Raw genomic sequence first — 17,836 nt, forward strand, 5'->3', positions numbered from 1 at the left:
TTATCCATGAAGGAATTATCTGTCAATTAAAATTTTAAAAAAAATGACAGAAAAAAAATCTTTTCTTACAAATTTTTTTAACACATTTACAAGAAAAATCTCATGTAATATAAGAATTTTTAGTAGTATATGTATATAGACACACACGGTGTAATTGAAACACATTTTTGTATAAATTTCAAACTTCTTAGATGTTGTCCAGCGTAATTTTTTTTAAAATTTATCCTTTTTCTCAAAAGTTAAAGTTAGATTAAACACATATATTTCTTTTTTTTACAAGGTAAGGTGAGTCTATATGTGCTTGCTTTAAATTGTTATTTTAGAAAGTGGGATGTTAAGTTATTTATTTATGTTGAAAATTTATCTATATTCATATAATTTTATTATTTATGAAATTTAAATATATAATTTAGTTTACTTGGTAATTATATATTATTTTTTTATTGTCTTTTCTAAATTTTTATATTGGTACAATTGTTTGGTGATAATCGTGAATCTAGAAGTGTCAAACTCCTGATAAATTGTGTTGTTTATATTTCGAGAAATCCATATTTTTAGGAGTTGTGGTGTTAAACCTTTGGTAGATTTATGTAGAATTGAGTGAACTTTAGTTTTTTTGTATGAAATTCAATATAAAGATTAATATACTACTTCTAATTTGAATTGTTCTCCTATGAGTTGTTTTACATTTGAAGGAGTATTGACCATCATTAAATCTTGAATTGTTTGATAGGATACTTTATAAAAAAATAATTACTTTTTAGTAGTTCATTATTCCATATATTTTCATCTACATTTCATTTACTTGATGGAATTTTAGTTGATTGTATTTTTTGTTAATCATTAGGTGTATATATTTGATCTTGATTGAATTTTATGTCATTACTTGCATTTCATAACCAATATACAAAATTTAATGTATACTTTAGTTGCAAATTAAATAACCTCTTAAGTTTTATACCCTTTAACATTACTTTACCACTCAAAAATTTTAGGAGAATAATATTTTGACAACTAAATTTTAATAACTTTTTCTTATAACATGAGGTGTCATCTTTTAAGTGGTTTTTGAATATTAAGAATGAGAAAAAAAAATGAAAAACCACTTAAAAGATGACACCTTAAATTATAAGAAAAAATTGTCAAAATTTAGTAATTAAAAAATCATTTTCCAAAATTTAATACGTAGAGTAAGAAAAACTGTATTTTCTCCACCATTCAAAAACTGTTATAAGAATTCATTTCCATTACTCTTAAAAGATCGAAATCTCACTCTATTTGATTTTCAACCCAGACGCCGCCTCATGCTTGTACGAGAATAAGACCTTCAAATAATGTTGGATGTTAACGTGACGATGCACACCACATGGCAAAATTTGTGCATGGGGTCCTGTCCCCACATTTTTTTTGTCTAGTTATAGCAGTTCATTTCAAAACATTAGCAAAGTCGAAGGAGAATCGAACTTTTACACTTCCTCGTAAAAGCTAAGAAAAAAGTCAACAGGCACAAACAAAAACTCATAGCTCAAACGCAACACGATGTTTTGGCATATAGCTAGGGCTATATATATACATTGAGAGGTAAGACACAAGCACAAGCTCCTCAAAAAGGGTGCAATAAAGGACTTAAAATTATAGGTGAAAGGAACATATATGGAGGATTCACACAAGGATGAAGCAGAGAAAGAGAAAGGAGGTGAAGAAGTGAAGTACCGTGGTGTGAGAAAGAGGCCATGGGGTAAGTACGGAGCAGAGATCAGAGATCCAAGAAAACCTGCGGGAAGACAGTGGTTAGGAACATTTGACACAGCAGAAGAAGCAGCTAGAGCTTATGATCGTGCAGCACTTGAATTGAGGGGTGCACTTGCAGTCCTTAATTTTCCTGATTCATCTGCAAGTTCTTCGACTACAGCCATTGGAAGTTCTTGTTCTTCACAAGACAGGGAAGTTATCGAGTTCGAGTATTTGGATGATAAGGTGTTGGAAGATCTTCTTGAGTCAGAAGTGAAGAGAAGGAACCAATATTAATAAATAACTGATAAGAGTCACTTTTTTAGGGTTTGTGCTCTAGGGTTGTTTTCCAAAAATCTTCATGCCCCCACCCGCCATTTTTAGGGTTCTTGAAATTGATTGTATGGTTTTAGAATCTCATGCAGAAAACCTTATGAAAGCAAGTTTTTCTATCATGAACCACTATATATAGTTTTATTCTGAAAGTGGTTGAAGAAATTCAGATGTAGGGTATATATGAAAACTATGTTTTTATTCTTACATTTATTTACTTACGTTAACTTCTGTAGGTGTTTGGTTTTATTAAAGTATAGAGCAATCAACAAAAATATAAGATATAGGTATTGAAATGTAATGAAACTTGAGTATCGGAGAAAAGCTTACGATAGGAAGAAAAGCCAAGAATATTTTACTATGTAAAAAAAATCTAGAACTCTTTGTATAAGTTCTAACTAAGAGTTTCTAAAATAATTTATGGGTCTATAAATACCAATGTATCTTACCATTTGTAAGATCAAGAACAACTAACACAATATCTAATACAATTATTTTTAATTACAAAATACACTTTTTCAACTACTACTTTCACACTCTACTGTCTACACATTTTTTCTATTCCTTCGACTATTCCTTTAACAACCTTAAAATACTAACAAGTTTGGACCAAGTTCTACAAATACGAAATTTTTGTTTTGAATGCTAATTGCTTTTGGTTGTGAAGCATGAGAATCAACTGTCTACAATTCTTTTAGTATCCTTTTAATTCTATGAAATTGAGTCTGGTTAATTTTTTGATAATGTGCATAGCATTAAATTGGTTCGGCTTCTGAGATAATTTAATTATTGTTTTCCCTGACACTGAACTTTTTTGGCAGATGATGAAACGAGATAAAAAGAGTTGGCAATGTTGAGGTTGGTGGCTTCTTTACACCGCTTTTGCTATTTTTCATAGTTACTACTTTATAAAGTAGTACACATAATTCATGTTTATTAACCACATCTTCACCATTGAACAGATCTTTGTGGATTCTATAATTGGTTAATATATTCATTTTTATAAAAGAATGAAGCAAATGTGTACCGTTATATTTATTTAACCCGACATGGTTTTATAATCTGTTTTAGAAAATACTTGAAAAATCACCTGTGTGTAGGATGACAATTGGTTGAAGCGGGGAATGTCTCTATTGTTGAAGTTATATTTGTTGAGTCTGTTACGGGATTTATTTTTTATTTTGTTATTTTGTTTGTGTCAGTTACAATTGTATTTCTGCTGTTATTTAAAGGCTTGGCTGCCATTCAATAAAAGATTCATTCATCAATTTGTTTAAATATACTATATTAGTTAACAAATTGGTATCAGAGCTCCATCTTGGGGCCTGATATAAAAAAGCGGCAGACTTTGAGTGAATCATAAAATGAGTGAGGATAAGAGCTTCGTGCAACTTGCCATACCACGTTTCGATGGTCATTATGACCATTGGAGCATGCTTATGGAAAACCTTTTAAGATCAGAAGGTTATTGGCATTTGGTGGAGTGTGGGTATGACGCTGCAGAAGGAGTGGAGTTGACTGAGGTGCAACAAAAGGAGCTGGAGGATCTGATTACGAAAGATCTCAAAGTTAAGAACTATTTGTTTCAAGCCATTGATAGAACAATTCTTGAGCAAATTCTGGAAAAACGCACATCGAAGCAGATATGGGATTCAATGAAGAAAAAGTTTGCTGGAAATGCTAGAGTAAAGCGTTCTCTTCTCCAAGCTCTGGGAAGAGACTTTGAAGTTTTGGAAATGAAAGTGGGTGAAACCATAACTGAATATTTTGCTCGTGTTATGAATGTAGCAACCAAGATGCGGAGTAATGGTGAAGATATGAAAGAAGTTACTATTGTCGAAAAAATCCTTAGAACCTTAATTGAGGAATCTAAGGACATTGACAGACTTACTATTGATGAACTACAAAGCTCTCTAGTTGTTCATGAGCAAAAGTTTATCAAATCAAGCGGAGAAGAACAAGCATTGACAGTGCGTTCAGATAATGTTGGCACAAGGGGAAGAGGAAGAGGACGTGGGAGAGGAAGAGGAAGGCAAATTTTCAATCGAGCAACGATTGAATGTTTTAAATGCCACAAGCTAGGTCACTACCAGTATGAATGTCCTTCATTGGACAAGGAAGTTAATTATGCAGAATTTGACGAAGAAGAAGAAATATTGCTAATGTCTCACGTTGGGCTTCCTTAACATCAAACAAGCAAGGAAGATGCTTGGTTTCTCGATTCAGGATGCTCAAATCACATGTGTGGAGATAAATCAAATTTCAATGAGATTGATGAATCTTTTAGACATGTAGTAAAGCTTGGAAACAACACCAAGATGAACGTTTTTGGCAAAGGAAATGTGAAGCTGAATGTCAATGGTGTCACTCATGTGATACAAGATGTTTTTTACGTACCTGAGCTCAAGAATAATCTATTGAGTATTGGCCAGTTGCAAGAGAAAGGGTTAACCATCATGTTTAAGTCAGGAGGGTGCAATATATATCATCCTCACAAAGGATTAATCTTACAAATCAAGATGACTCCAAACAGGATGTTTATATTACCTGTAAGGATTTAAAAAAAAAATGGAAATATGTTTCAACACCACAACACAAGAACTTCCTCATTTGTGGCATTGCAGATACGCTCATCTCAGCCACCAAGGTTTACAATTGCTTCAGAAAAGCGAGATGGTTCATGGCTTGCCTTTGCTGCCTACCTCTACAATTATGTGTACTGATTGCGTTCAAGGGAAGCAACATCGTGAGCCAATTCCTAAACAAAGTCATTGGAGAGCAACCCAAAAATTACAATTGATTCATGCAGACATTTGCGGTCCTATTACACCAGCATCAAATAGTCAAAAAAGGTACTTCTTATGCTTTATAGATGACTATTCTAGAAAAGCTTGGGTATATTTTTTATTGGAAAAATCAGAAGCATTCCATCATTTCAAGTGTTTTAAAATGCTCGATGAGAAAGAAAGTGGTTTGGCTATCAAATGTTTACGTACAAACAGAGGAGGAGAATTCAATTCAGCAGAGTTCAATGATTTTTGTAAATTGAATGGGATAAAGAGGCAATTAACTACAGCTTATACTCCACAACAAAATGGAGTGGCCGAGCATAAAAACAGGACGATGTTGAACCTAGTCATATCAATGTTGTCTGCCAAGGGAGTTCCGAAAATGTTTTGGCCTGAAGCTGTGAAGTGGACAACATATGTTCTAAATCGATCTCCCACGTTGGCAGTTAAAGGAATGACACCAGAGGAGGCGTGGAGTGGTGAGAAACCTTCTGTTGAGCATTTTAGAGTATTTGGATGTGTAGGACATGCACGTATTCCAGATGCTAAGAGGACCAAATTAGAAGGTAAAAGTGTTAAATGTGTTCTCCTTGGTGTTAGTGATGAATCAAAGGGGTACAAGTTATATGATCCTGCATCAAGAAAAGTTTTAATAAGTCGGGATGTCATTTTTGAAGACGAAAAACAGTGGGATTGGAATACAGCCTCCAAAGAAAACTTGCAAGTAGATTCAGAAGGTGGAAACAACGAATTTTATGAATATGATCATACTGATGCAAACCCAACTAAGGAGAACGAAATTGAAGAGACTGATCAGATTGGAGATCAACTTGATACAACACAAAATGTTGTAGATGAAGATGGAAGAATAAGACATGCTCCAAGGTGGAGGGAAGATTATGTGTCAGGAGAAGGACTGTCAAAAGATGAAGATATCGTGCATATGGCTTTGGTAGATTCTGCAGATCCAATATGTTTTGAAGATGCAGTAAAAAGTGCTAAATGGAGGCAAGCCATGGAAGATGAGATCACAGCTATAGAGAAGAACCATACTTGGAAATTAGTTGAGTTACCGAATGGTGCAAAGAAGATTGGAGTTAAATGGATATACAAAACCAAAGTAAATGAACATGGAGAAGTGGATAAATTCAAAGCTCGCCTCGTGGCTAAAGGGTATTCACAAAAGCATGGTATTGACTACAATGAAGTTTTTGCCCCTGTAGCTCGGATGGATACTATTAGAATGGTAATAGCAATTGCTGCACAACGAGGATGGAGTATCTATCAATTTGATGTCAAATCCGCTTTCCTACATGGAACCTTAACGGAAGACGTGTATGTTGCTCAACCAAAAGGATATGAGAAGAAAGGAAGTGAACATATGGTTTATAAACTCCATAAGGCTTTATACGGTCTAAAACAAGCACCACGAACTTGGTTTAGCCACATTGAGTCTTATTTTGTTAGTGAAGGTTTTTAGCAAAGTCAAAATGAGCAAACACTCTTTTTTAAATGGAGCAAAGAAGGTAAGATTCTTATTATCAGTGTTTATGTAGACGATCTTATATACACAGGAAATGATGAGCTTATGATGAATCATTTTAAGAAATCCATGCAACAACAGTTTGAGATGACAGATTTAGGAAAAATGAGATTTTTCTTAGGCATTGAAGTGTTGCAGTGTTCTAATGGGATTTACATACACCAAAAGAAATATGCTCAAGAAATTCTGAGGCGATTTGGCATGGAAGAAAGTAATTCTGTCAACAATCCTATTGTGCCAGAAAATAATTTATGTAAAGATGAAGGGGGAGTCAAAATTGATGAAACTCATTTCAAACAAATGGTTGGTAGTTTGATGTACATCACTACCACCCGACTAGATTTGATGTTTGTGGTCAGCTTAATTAGCAGGTATATGACTCAACCAACAGAAATGCATGCTAAAGTGGCTAAGAGAATTCTTAGGTATTTAAAGGGTAGTGAAAACTATGGGATTCTATATAAAAGAGGAGGAACTGAGAAGCTATTGGGTTTTACTGATAGTGACTATGCTGGAGATGTAGAGGATAGAAAAAGTACATCAGGATATGTGTTCCTAATGAGTGAAGGCAGTGTTGCTTGGTCCTCCAAAAAGCAACCAATTGTCACACTTTCCACCACAGAAGCTGAGTTCATTGCAGCAACTGGATGTGCTTGTCAAGCAATTTGGATGAGAAGGGTCCTAAAGGAGTTAGGATTGGATCAAACAGAAATTACTCTGATAATGTGTGATAATTGCTCAACTATCAAATTGTCCAAAAACCCAGTTATGCATGGAAGGAGTAAACACATAGATGTAAGGTTTTACTTCCTCAGAGATCTCACAAGAGATGGGGTCATTGAGCTAGTTCATTGCGGAACACAGGACCAAATTGCAGATATTATGACCAAGCCTTTAAAATTGGATTCTTTTCTGAAATTTCGAAAACTGCTTGGAGTGTGCGAAATTCCAACTTTAAACAAAGTGCATGGGTGCAATTAGTTTAAGGGAGGGTTTGTTGAAGTTATATTTGTTGAGTCTGTTACGAGATTTGTTTTTTATTCTGTTATTTTGTTTTTGTCAGTTACAATTGTATTTATGCTGTTATTTAAAGGTTTGGCTGCCATTCAATAAAAAGATTCATTCATCAATTTGTTTAAATATACTATATTAGTTAACATCTATTAGTTACTTATGGGGATTTTTTTTACTTTTAATTGTTTTCTAATTTTTGTTAAATTATTTTAAAAACTCTTTAATATATATATATATATATATTTTCAATCTGGATGTTGTGAAATGTTGGCTTTCTGTATTTTTATTTTCAATTAGCAATTATATTACCTCCTCCCAAATAATGCAAATTCCTTGTTGATTACATTTTTTTTAAAATTTTTTTAATATAGTATTATTTATATGGTTTTCTACTCAATTCAATTTTTTAATAAATTGTAATTCTTTATGAAAAAAAGTCAGAAAAGAAAGTTGAACTAACATAAATGCAAGATATTATTCAACATAAATAATGATAATGTTAAAGAAAACTAAGAAAAAATATAATTTTGAGAGATTAATGGAAAGATTACACCGAATTTCCATTAGATGATCTTTTATTCTGAATTAGATTTTGGCTAAAATACTCCCTTGGTCCATGTTTTCGCTGGAAAATCTCAAATAGGTCCATAGATTTTTTTTAATCTCAATTTGGTTCATAATTCTGCAAAATTGATTCAATTAAGCCCATTCCGTTATTTCTTCATAAACGGCGTTTACTGCTGATGACCTGGAGTTTTGTACATGCTTTGCTGTCACATTGAGGTCTTATAGTGAACCGTGATCTTGACCAGAACCTAACATACCAGTACACAAAATATGAAGTCATTAAATACTGTTGTCAATAACTCTCCACCATACTTGCCCTTCAAAAAGCAGCCATCCACTCCAATAATGGGCCTACATGCGGCAAAACTATCATTGCATGCCTTTAGGCATGCATAAAACCTACTAAATATGACTTCACCATCAATGTTTTCCACTTTAACCTTCACTGTAGAACCCGAATTTCCTCTCAAAAGCTCATTTGCATAATCGTATATTCTTCTATATTGCTCTGTGAATGAACCATCAACAGCATCTCTTGCAATTGCTTTTGCTCTGAAAGCCATATTTCTAGATATACAGACATTCCACTTCCTAGATACCTTGTCACGGATATCCATGACCTTCATATGCGGGTTTTCTCTAACAGTCTTTTCCATCTTCTTACTCAACCATTTTGCATTCATTAACTTCACATTAAAGTCTTTATTGCAGCTATGCTCATCAATTATTTTCCTAAGTTGCCAAGACTTCACTACAGACATATATGCACAGTAAGCATACCAATTGCACTTTCCCTCCGCACCAAAACATTTGACAGTAACTCTACTCCTGTCATTTCGATCAAATCTTAAATTCTTTCCATTTGCCAATGCATATGTTCGAATAGCTTCTGTAAATTCCTTTTTCTCTGTGAAATAGGTACCAACTTCCCATTTGTATTGGTCCATACTTTTTGGCATTGAGAAAGTTGGAAAGCTTCCATAACACTCTTTATCATTGTCTTCCTCATCAGTGTCGGTTGCAGTAAGGAATTCATCTGAGTGTCACTCAATATCTGAAAATTCATCACCAGATCCTACTCCTACAACCTCATCCTCACTTGAATTACTACACTGTGGTTGACTGGAAGAACCTGCTCCTCCAATATCTTCTGGAGTACCACCAACTTCACATTCCACGTGACCATCCCATGGCTCAACTTCCTCGTCAGCTTCAACACTGACATCAACAAGCCCTTCATCACAAAACTGCTCTGCAGCAACATCAGTCCTTGTATCCTCACCATCTGCATCTGACTTATCTTCGGTTTCGTCATAAACCTCAACCACCTCCACCTCATCTGCCTCATGTAAGTTCTCTTCAACTTCAGCATGAACCTCCTGCACATCCTCCTTATCAGTCTCTTTTTCTCCATCATCATCCAACTCCTTTTCAACTTCAGCATCAAAATCCTGCACATCCTCCTTATCTGTCTCTTTTTGTCCATTAACTTCATCATCCAACTCCTTTTCAACTTCACCATCACCCTCCACTTCTTTATCCCCTTCATTATCAACCACACCCCCTTCGATCATGTTAATAACCTCAGGTTCAGTCATCCTGTGCACCACATAAAGATGAACAACACCATTTATCATAGATATGGTGGCCATATGCATAGCGCCTTTGTCATCAACTAGCTGCACCAACCTATCTTCTAGCACTGACTCTCCTCCAATAGAGTACCACAACTCTTTGGGATTAAGATGTCCCAATTCTCGTACTTCATGCAAAATCTCGAAATAGCTCCACGTATCAGGATCACAGAACCACGACACCTTTTTCCAACCGTCATACCGTAGCTTCCCATCACTGACAAAATGCCCACAGTGGTGGACCACCACTTCGAAACGATCTTTAGACATCCAACCTGAAATTAAAATGCCCACAAAAGGATACACATATTACCGTCCATACCACCGTCAAACCGACAAATTAATATGGGGGACCACAAATAATATAAACTACACTGCTCAAAGCAAATGGGGGATCACAGACCCACGCACAAAATGGAAAATGAAACTCCTTAAACCCCAATCACACAACACTCCCACACTTCCATCCATGAAAACAAAGCAAACAAAAAATCGAAGTCCAAAAAACCCTAAACCCCAATCAACAAAAATAACAAACAAAATTCCAAATCCAACTTCTAACCTTCAGTGTAGATGACCTTCGCTCAACAATGTCGTCACGATAAAGCTTAGAGATTGCAATCAACGTTGAAAAATGGCAGCGCCTTCCTCCGCCTCGCAATCCCAATCCCTCGTCGCAATCCCAAACCTACTCGCAATCCTTATTTCTCTTAATCCCTAATTTTAAAATCATCCCAAAACGACGTTATAATTATGAAATTAATAAACAAAACGACGACCTTGAAAAACATGTCTGTTTAATTCAAAAATTATTTTCCACGTTGTACTGTTCACATTAAAAAATAAATCCACATCAGCCATCCATTGAAACGTGAATAGTGTTATACAAAAAATCGTTACTCAACTTAACGTTGTTAATGAATTGGGCTTAATTGAATAAATTTTGCAGAATTATGGACCAAATTGAGATTAAAAAAAATCTATGGACCTATTTGAGATTTTCCAGCGAAAACATGGACCAAGGGAGTATTTTAGCCTTAGATTTTCCATATCTCTTTTCGCTTTCACCATACCACACTCTTATTTCTAATCATTCCTTGTTTTTGTTTTCCTTCACGCCCCCTTCCCCTCTGCAACTGCAAGGCCACCGTGTCCGCGCGACGAGAACTTCACCTTTCGCTATGCATAGCGTGTCTTCTCTGCGCGTCCAGAAACAAGGCCGTGTCAGGCCCAAATGCATAAGTGGACATAGTGCTGAACCTATATATGGTGATAAAGTAAGAGGAGCATGCATTTCAAAGGAGGAATACTTGAAATCAAACCAGAAAGGAGAAGAAAAAACCCAAGGAGAAGGAGATAGAAATAGAATGGGACAAAGGCTTAGCTCAAAAGCATGAACTCTCCAGTTGCTTATAACTTCATTGTGACGATAAAACACTAAAGAGAACTAAGTCCAATCATATATAAAGTATTGACATCACTACCAACTCAAAATTTTAAAACAATGAATTTATAAATCTTTATCTTTATATAATGCTCACTTTACTTTCTTATTTCCAACAAATATGAGACTATGAGACAATATATAACCACATTGCCTTAACATACAAAGTATTTTAATTCTATGATCGTATAGGCCTATCACAAGAGTCCACCCTAGTCATTAGTCATTATTGGAGAGGGACATACTAACTCGTATAACCAACAAAAATTCTTGTTAACATATTTTAATCTATAACTCTTTTATTTATTTTATTTTTCTCCACCGCTTTATGTTTGAATCCCTAAGTCATTTCTTTTATCCACATTTAACATCAATTATTAAATGCTATAATTTTGTATAAAAAATATTTTATATTTTTTTTATACAAAATTTAACTTTGACATATTATTTATTTATTGTTAATCTTAATATTATGTTTATTTAATTTAATTGTTAGCTGTAGATTTATGAGATACAATAGTAATATAAAATATTAAAATAAAATTATTGTTATAACGTTTAAGTTATTTTTATAGGGATGGCCACAAACTGACGAGCCAATCCCTATGCATGACTCTATACATGATGAGCTAATAATAAAAACTAACCTGCAATTCATGAATAATTTGGATCAATTTTTTTTAGTCAAATGCAGACCAAAACGTAACGAACTAATCCACATTACTATCACTCTATTAGTTACCTAATTAAGACTAATAAGTTATGTAAGTAATCTAACTAGGATTGCAAACAAGTCTAGCTTGGTAGTTGAAATATTTAAATGATGCACGCATTCAGTGGAATCAAAATAAACTTACTTTTATATAAATAAATACCCTAAACAAGATAAACGAAATTTGTTAAATCTGAATCATTTGCATCTAATAATTTATATTTTAAAAGATTACAAGTTTTTTTTATTAAAAAAAAATCAAATTGAATCGTTGTACAATTCAGGTCAAATTATCTACACTGGATTTGAATAATATTAATGTCAATTCATATATTAACCCAACAAGTCTAATATGATGTACAACAAAATTATTAAAAAATTGATCTACAGCAATTTTGAACCAGTTTAGTTGCGGTATTCTGAACTGCAGTCAATTATTTAATCTAATAATTAATAAACGACAACGAAATGAAATGAAATGTATTGTATAAAATAAAATAACAAATCTATTCTATTAAATATAGATATATTTTGTCATGGTACAAATAAAAGGAAAACACTTACTCTACCTTTATATTTTAAATTAGAAAAGCATGAAATCTATATGTATCTGTTCTTTTTTCATACAATTTTTATTTTCATTTTATCTTTTATAATATAACTGTTAACTATAACTGTTAACTGATTTAAAAATAATAATAATTATTAACTGTTTTTTTTAGAAGTGCTATTGTGTATAAAATTTCACAGATTCTTTTTTTATTTTAAGGTTAAATATAGTTTTAGTTTCTTATCTTGTGAGAATTAAAATTTGTTCATTCTTAAAACTTTAATCTAGTTTAGTTCCAACTTTAGAGATCTGAATTCAATATTTTTAATCAAATTTTATTAATTTATTTAATGTTTTAAATATATTTTAAAATATTTTTTTGCATTTTTTATATCTTTTAACACAATTTAAAAATACATATGAGATGTTAAATAAACTAAAATAAATTATTAAAAAACATTAAACTTATGTATTTCTAGAGTTAAAAACTAAACTAGATGAAAATTCTGAAAATAAACTAATTTTAAATTTCATATTAAAAATTGAAAGATAAAAAGATATTTAACTCATTTTTATTATATTTATAGTTTCCACAATTAATCTTTAATTATTTATTATTCTTTTTCTTTTATATATTAATTTAATTAATTTATATATTATTAATTTATAATACAATACAAATATTTAAAAAATAGAAACACACAGTTATTATGTTTACTTTATTATAAAATAAAATGAATATGTATGACTTACGTAAGGTGGGCATAATCTACTACATATATTTCACATTTATTCAACACTGTATTATTATATGTGGGACTGTTATTCATGTTTTATGGTTCTAACTTTATTCTGGTTATTAAAATTCGTTCCTCGTGTAAAATAAAAAATGTTATCTTGTGTTTGCGTTCTAACCTCTTAGGATGTGTCAATGTCATAGGGTTCTATCACTGTTCTATAATTAAAATAATTCATAATAATTCCACAAATAATAAAATATATGAGCACTTTAATCGTTTCGACCCAGTCGCCACCTCAGCTGTGAAGCTACTAGAAAAAGAGCCTCGACTGTATATAGGATGCAAAAGTGACGAATTTTGGACATCATTGGAACGGAACCTGTCCAAATATACTCATTCTAGTACCAGTTCCTTCCAAAATATGATAAACCAAGTCAAAGAAGAGTCCAACTTTTACACTTCCTAAAGAAACCTCAGAATCAGGTCAATAACAAGAAACAAAAACTAAGAGTTACAACCTTACTCAATTGCATCACACAGAGGCTGCTTCTATTTGCATATATATATACAAGGAGTTGAAAGAAAGAATGGAAATAGTGAAAAAAGACCAAAGTTGTTTAAGCGAAAACATATATGGAGAAAGAGAGATCAAAAGAGGAAGAAGTGAAGTATCGTGGTGTGAGAAAGAGACCGTGGGGTAAGTTTGGAGCAGAGATTAGAGATCCGACAAAACCTACGGGAAGACAATGGTTGGGAACGTTTGACACTGCCGAAGAAGCAGCCAGAGCTTATGATCGTGCTGCCATTGCTTTGAGGGGTGCTCTTGCGATCCTTAATTTTCCCGATGAGTACTATTCTCATCTTCCTTTTGTATTGTCGTCAGATTCTTCTGCTAAGGACAATGGAAGTTCTTTTGCCAGAAAGGAAGTTATTGAGTTCGAGTATTTGGATGACAAGGTGTTGGAGGATCTTCTTGAGATTGAAGAGAAGAGAAGGAAGGAATAACAAAGATTAGAAATTGGACTGCATTTTTATTCAGTTCCTCTTTTTTTTTTCTCTCTTTTTGTATTCATAACTGAACCTGTGTTATTGGGTTCTTCCCCCTCCTCGTTCAACATTGATTCAATTGTACACTGTAAGCTTCGAAAATCTTGCAGTTAATGCAACAGATTCTTGAAATAATAGCACTTCGATGTGCATATATATGGAAAAGTTGTTGCTTCAATTTGTTAATGAAGTAGCATTTGGCATTTTTCTTACTTGGCAGATGAAGAAGCGATGCTGTAACCTGAGAAAATGGTTGGCTATGTTGAGGTTGATGGCTTCTTAAATTAGGTTGCGTTTGTAATTAATAGGTTATTATTTTAATTTTTGTTGTGTCGGTTGTTCCATATTTATTCGTTTTAATTTTTATTTTAATGGCAGTTATTGAGACCCTTCCGTTGTAGTTGGTTAGCTACTGGTTAAATAAATCGAATTTCAGGCTTCAGGCATTTTTCAAATACAAAAAGTGAAATTATTTGTCTGATGGCATTTATTTGTTTTGGGGATACGTTATTTTATTCTAATTTAGATTTTTAATATTCCCTAGTATATGGAGATAAAAAACACAATATCTAATAATAGAATCATTCATTCAAAAGTGGATGAAATCCAAACTTTTATGTTATCTTATATATATATATATATATATATATATATATATATATATATATATATATATATATATATATATATATATATATACGTAATTGTATAAAGTATATTACAAAGATATATAAAAAAAATTATTAACAGATCTATTTTGGCCAACAATAAGCCCACTTGTCTTTTAAATGTCTTATGATAAAACAATTTCTAAACAAGTTTGATAAGTCACTAAACATTAATTTTATAAAAGTAAGATCAAGCACTGAAAAGCACTACAACAAACAAATAAAAGTTTAGATTAGCATGTCCACACATATCTTTTGATTTGATGTAATGAGGATAAAGTTTTCCTTATCTCTGTTCCTTAATTATTTATTAATGTAAATGGATAATTAAGTTCAAGTTGCAATAATTTACTTCTCCGAGATATTTGGTTTTCTTCACATAACCGACTTATACTAGGTAGAATTAAGACGAGTTGTACCTTTCTATATTTGAACATGTTTAAAAAATATAATTATTTATTTTGGTTGAGTTAGTGAAAGGATATCATTAATATTCTTGATAAGTGGTTTTGTATATCGAAGAGACACACCCTTTTGTTTTCTGAGTGATGTGAAACTCTGCAAAGTTGCAAAGTTGACGTGCTTATGAAAAGTTTTGAAAAAGACTTGTGACTAAGGGCATCAAAGCCCTCTCATTACTTGGGCTTCTTTTTCTCGTATGAGTTAGGAAGTTTTTTCTTTCTGCACATCCATAATTTAACCTGCACCTCCATAAATTGTTGTTTTTCAAAGTTTACAATTAAGCACTCTCTAATCACTTCTCTACCTAACAAGAAGATACTAGATGAATAACACATATCTCAACATTAGCAAGAAAGTGACACCTTCAATACTAGCACCTGTTTTTACCCATTGATTCGTCTGCCAAAAAGGAAAAAAAATAAAGGCGTTTTATTCGAATCAAAAGAAGATTAATGTAGAATCTTCTACTCGAAAAACAAAGAATGAAAGGAATCTTATTATTGCAAGATAGGTCAATTCAGTAAACACCCAATTGATCTGGGTCAAACTATGGTATTAACATGCATGTTCATTGTTCTTGGCAAATTTGAATTAGGTCACAGTTAATTAATTTAATAATCAATTCAAGACGCGCATTAAGCTATATATTGTCACCCCCCACATAAGCCTGATAGAAAAAGTGCACTGAACATTTCACGTTAAAGTCACGGTCCATGTACAACTTATAACATAATCCTATTTACCCTCCTCAAATGCTCTTGTTTCCGTTCGGTCAACTTATAACTAAATTTATATTTTATTTTATTATTGAAATAAATTACCATTCAGCTATTTACTAAAAGAAAATAATAGTTTAACTAAGTTTTTTTTTTTATAAACTATCTATTTAGGTAAAAAAAAATACTATTATTACTTTAAACTTTGTTAAATTTGTTTAAAAAAATTTGTCAATAAATAATTTCCCTAAAGAGTGGTTTTGAAAATATTGTTGTTCTTCCCTCGGTATAAGTCGATGAATCGAATTTTTACACTTCATCGCGAAAGATTCTAAGAAGGTGACAGAATACTATTCACGACGCTGGCTATATATGCATCTGGCGTAGGCATAACTGACCCTACCATTACAAAAGTCGTAATAGAAGAAAACAAGGTTTTGATAAGCAAACATATTGTGACGTATAAGTTCTAGCAAAAAGACCAGTCTCTCACAGCATACTGAACAACGTTTGAGTTTCTATTAAAAGAGGTGTCTGGAATAAGATTGTTTCTGTTACCTGGGAAAATCCGAAGAACAACATGGAGGAGCGACGTAAAGAGGAGAACGAAAAAGGAGGGGAAGAAGGAAGGTACCGTGGTGTGAGAAGGAGGCCATGGGGTAAGTTTGGAGCAGAGATCAGAGACCCAACAAAACCTACGGGAAGACAATGGTTAGGGACATTTGACACAGCAGAAGCAGCAGCAAGAGCTTATGATCGAGCAGCCATAGAATTAAGGGGTGCTCTTGCAATCCTTAATTTCCCTGATGAGTACCATTCTCATCTCCCTTTCTTGTCATCATCATCATCATCATCTTCTTCTTCTTCTTCTACCAATGTCATCGGAAATTCTTCTACTGCACAAGGTGAAGTTATTGAGTTTGAGTATTTGGATGACAAGGTATTGGAAGACCTTCTTGAGTTAGAGGAGAAGAGAAAGAAGAAAGAGTAACAAGAGGTCAACTATATTGTGTTCGTGTTTCTCCTACAATTGTACCCATTTACTTCTTAGTTTGAATTAGATGTAATGTTAATTCAACCATTCAACTGGAGCATGTTTATTTAATATTTTATTTCAAAATTTAGTTTTTTTACTTTGATAGAAAAATCTTTGAAGGATGAACCAAGTTATTGTGACTAAAATTTGAATTTCAAAGCGATTGAGAACATCGAAAGTAAATATGAGAGCGTGAGCAGTGAGTTCTGAATGTTAGTATGAGAGATCTTATGTGACTGTAATGAAATATTTTGAAAGTGATTCCGAGACTCTTTGAGGGAACTTCATGTATGTTAAGTTCAGACTAAGGTTTTGGAGAAGAAGCAGCTTCTCACTTGATAACTAGAAAAAATTCTTTGTGCTTTCATATTCAATCTAATTTTTTCGTTTTCTGGGTCATTTCTTCTTCCTCTTTTATCCATGAATAGCTAAATATAGCTAAACTAAGTTGAATACCATACAGCAAAAAGAATCCATAACCTTATTACTATAAAGTTCTAGGTAGAAAGGTGGTGTCAGTTGGATTCATGTCTTATTATATGTCATTGTAAGTTTTGGTTTTCAATTTGCATTGTCTGTGAATTCGTTTGAAAGATTAGTGAAGCATATTGCACTCGTTCCATTTAAGTAGAAAAGTTCTACTAATTGGAAGTGAGATTCACAGTTCTATGTTTATGATCGTAAATGAATAGATAATTTGTTTCTTAGTGATAATTAGATTTTAGTTCTGATAAATAGTGAATAAGTTTAATTTAACCTTATATCGTAAAATAAAATTTCCATCCACTTATATATTATAAATTTGTTTTGAGGTGATATGAGACTTCCAACACCTTCCTTTATATTGAAG

The 17,836-nt window shown here is 32.7% G+C and overlaps 1 protein-coding gene and 3 pseudogenes across 1 annotated transcript; all 4 read left to right on the forward strand.

The window, feature by feature from the left end:
* The first annotated feature begins 1,653 nt into the window (after positions 1-1,653).
* On the forward strand, positions 1,654-2,086 carry LOC114196191 (ethylene-responsive transcription factor ERF098 pseudogene; annotated as a pseudogene).
* Positions 2,087-3,428: 1,342 nt separating this feature from the next.
* Positions 3,429-4,250, forward strand: LOC114162598 (uncharacterized). Its single transcript, XM_028046537.2, has one exon. It carries the CDS (start codon positions 3,429-3,431, stop codon positions 4,248-4,250), a length of 822 nt encoding a protein of 273 aa, XP_027902338.2.
* A 9,211-nt stretch (positions 4,251-13,461) lies between these two features.
* LOC114164825 (ethylene-responsive transcription factor ERF098 pseudogene) lies at positions 13,462-14,366 on the forward strand (annotated as a pseudogene).
* A 2,164-nt stretch (positions 14,367-16,530) lies between these two features.
* LOC114195968 (ethylene-responsive transcription factor ERF098 pseudogene) lies at positions 16,531-16,941 on the forward strand (annotated as a pseudogene).
* The last annotated feature ends 895 nt before the right edge of the window (positions 16,942-17,836 follow it).

Source organism: Vigna unguiculata, chromosome 9 (assembly GCF_037176805.1).
Source record: "Vigna unguiculata cultivar grain cowpea cultivar isolate G323 ecotype 2 chromosome 9, ASM3717680v1, whole genome shotgun sequence".
Taxonomy (NCBI): Eukaryota; Viridiplantae; Streptophyta; class Magnoliopsida; order Fabales; family Fabaceae; genus Vigna; species Vigna unguiculata.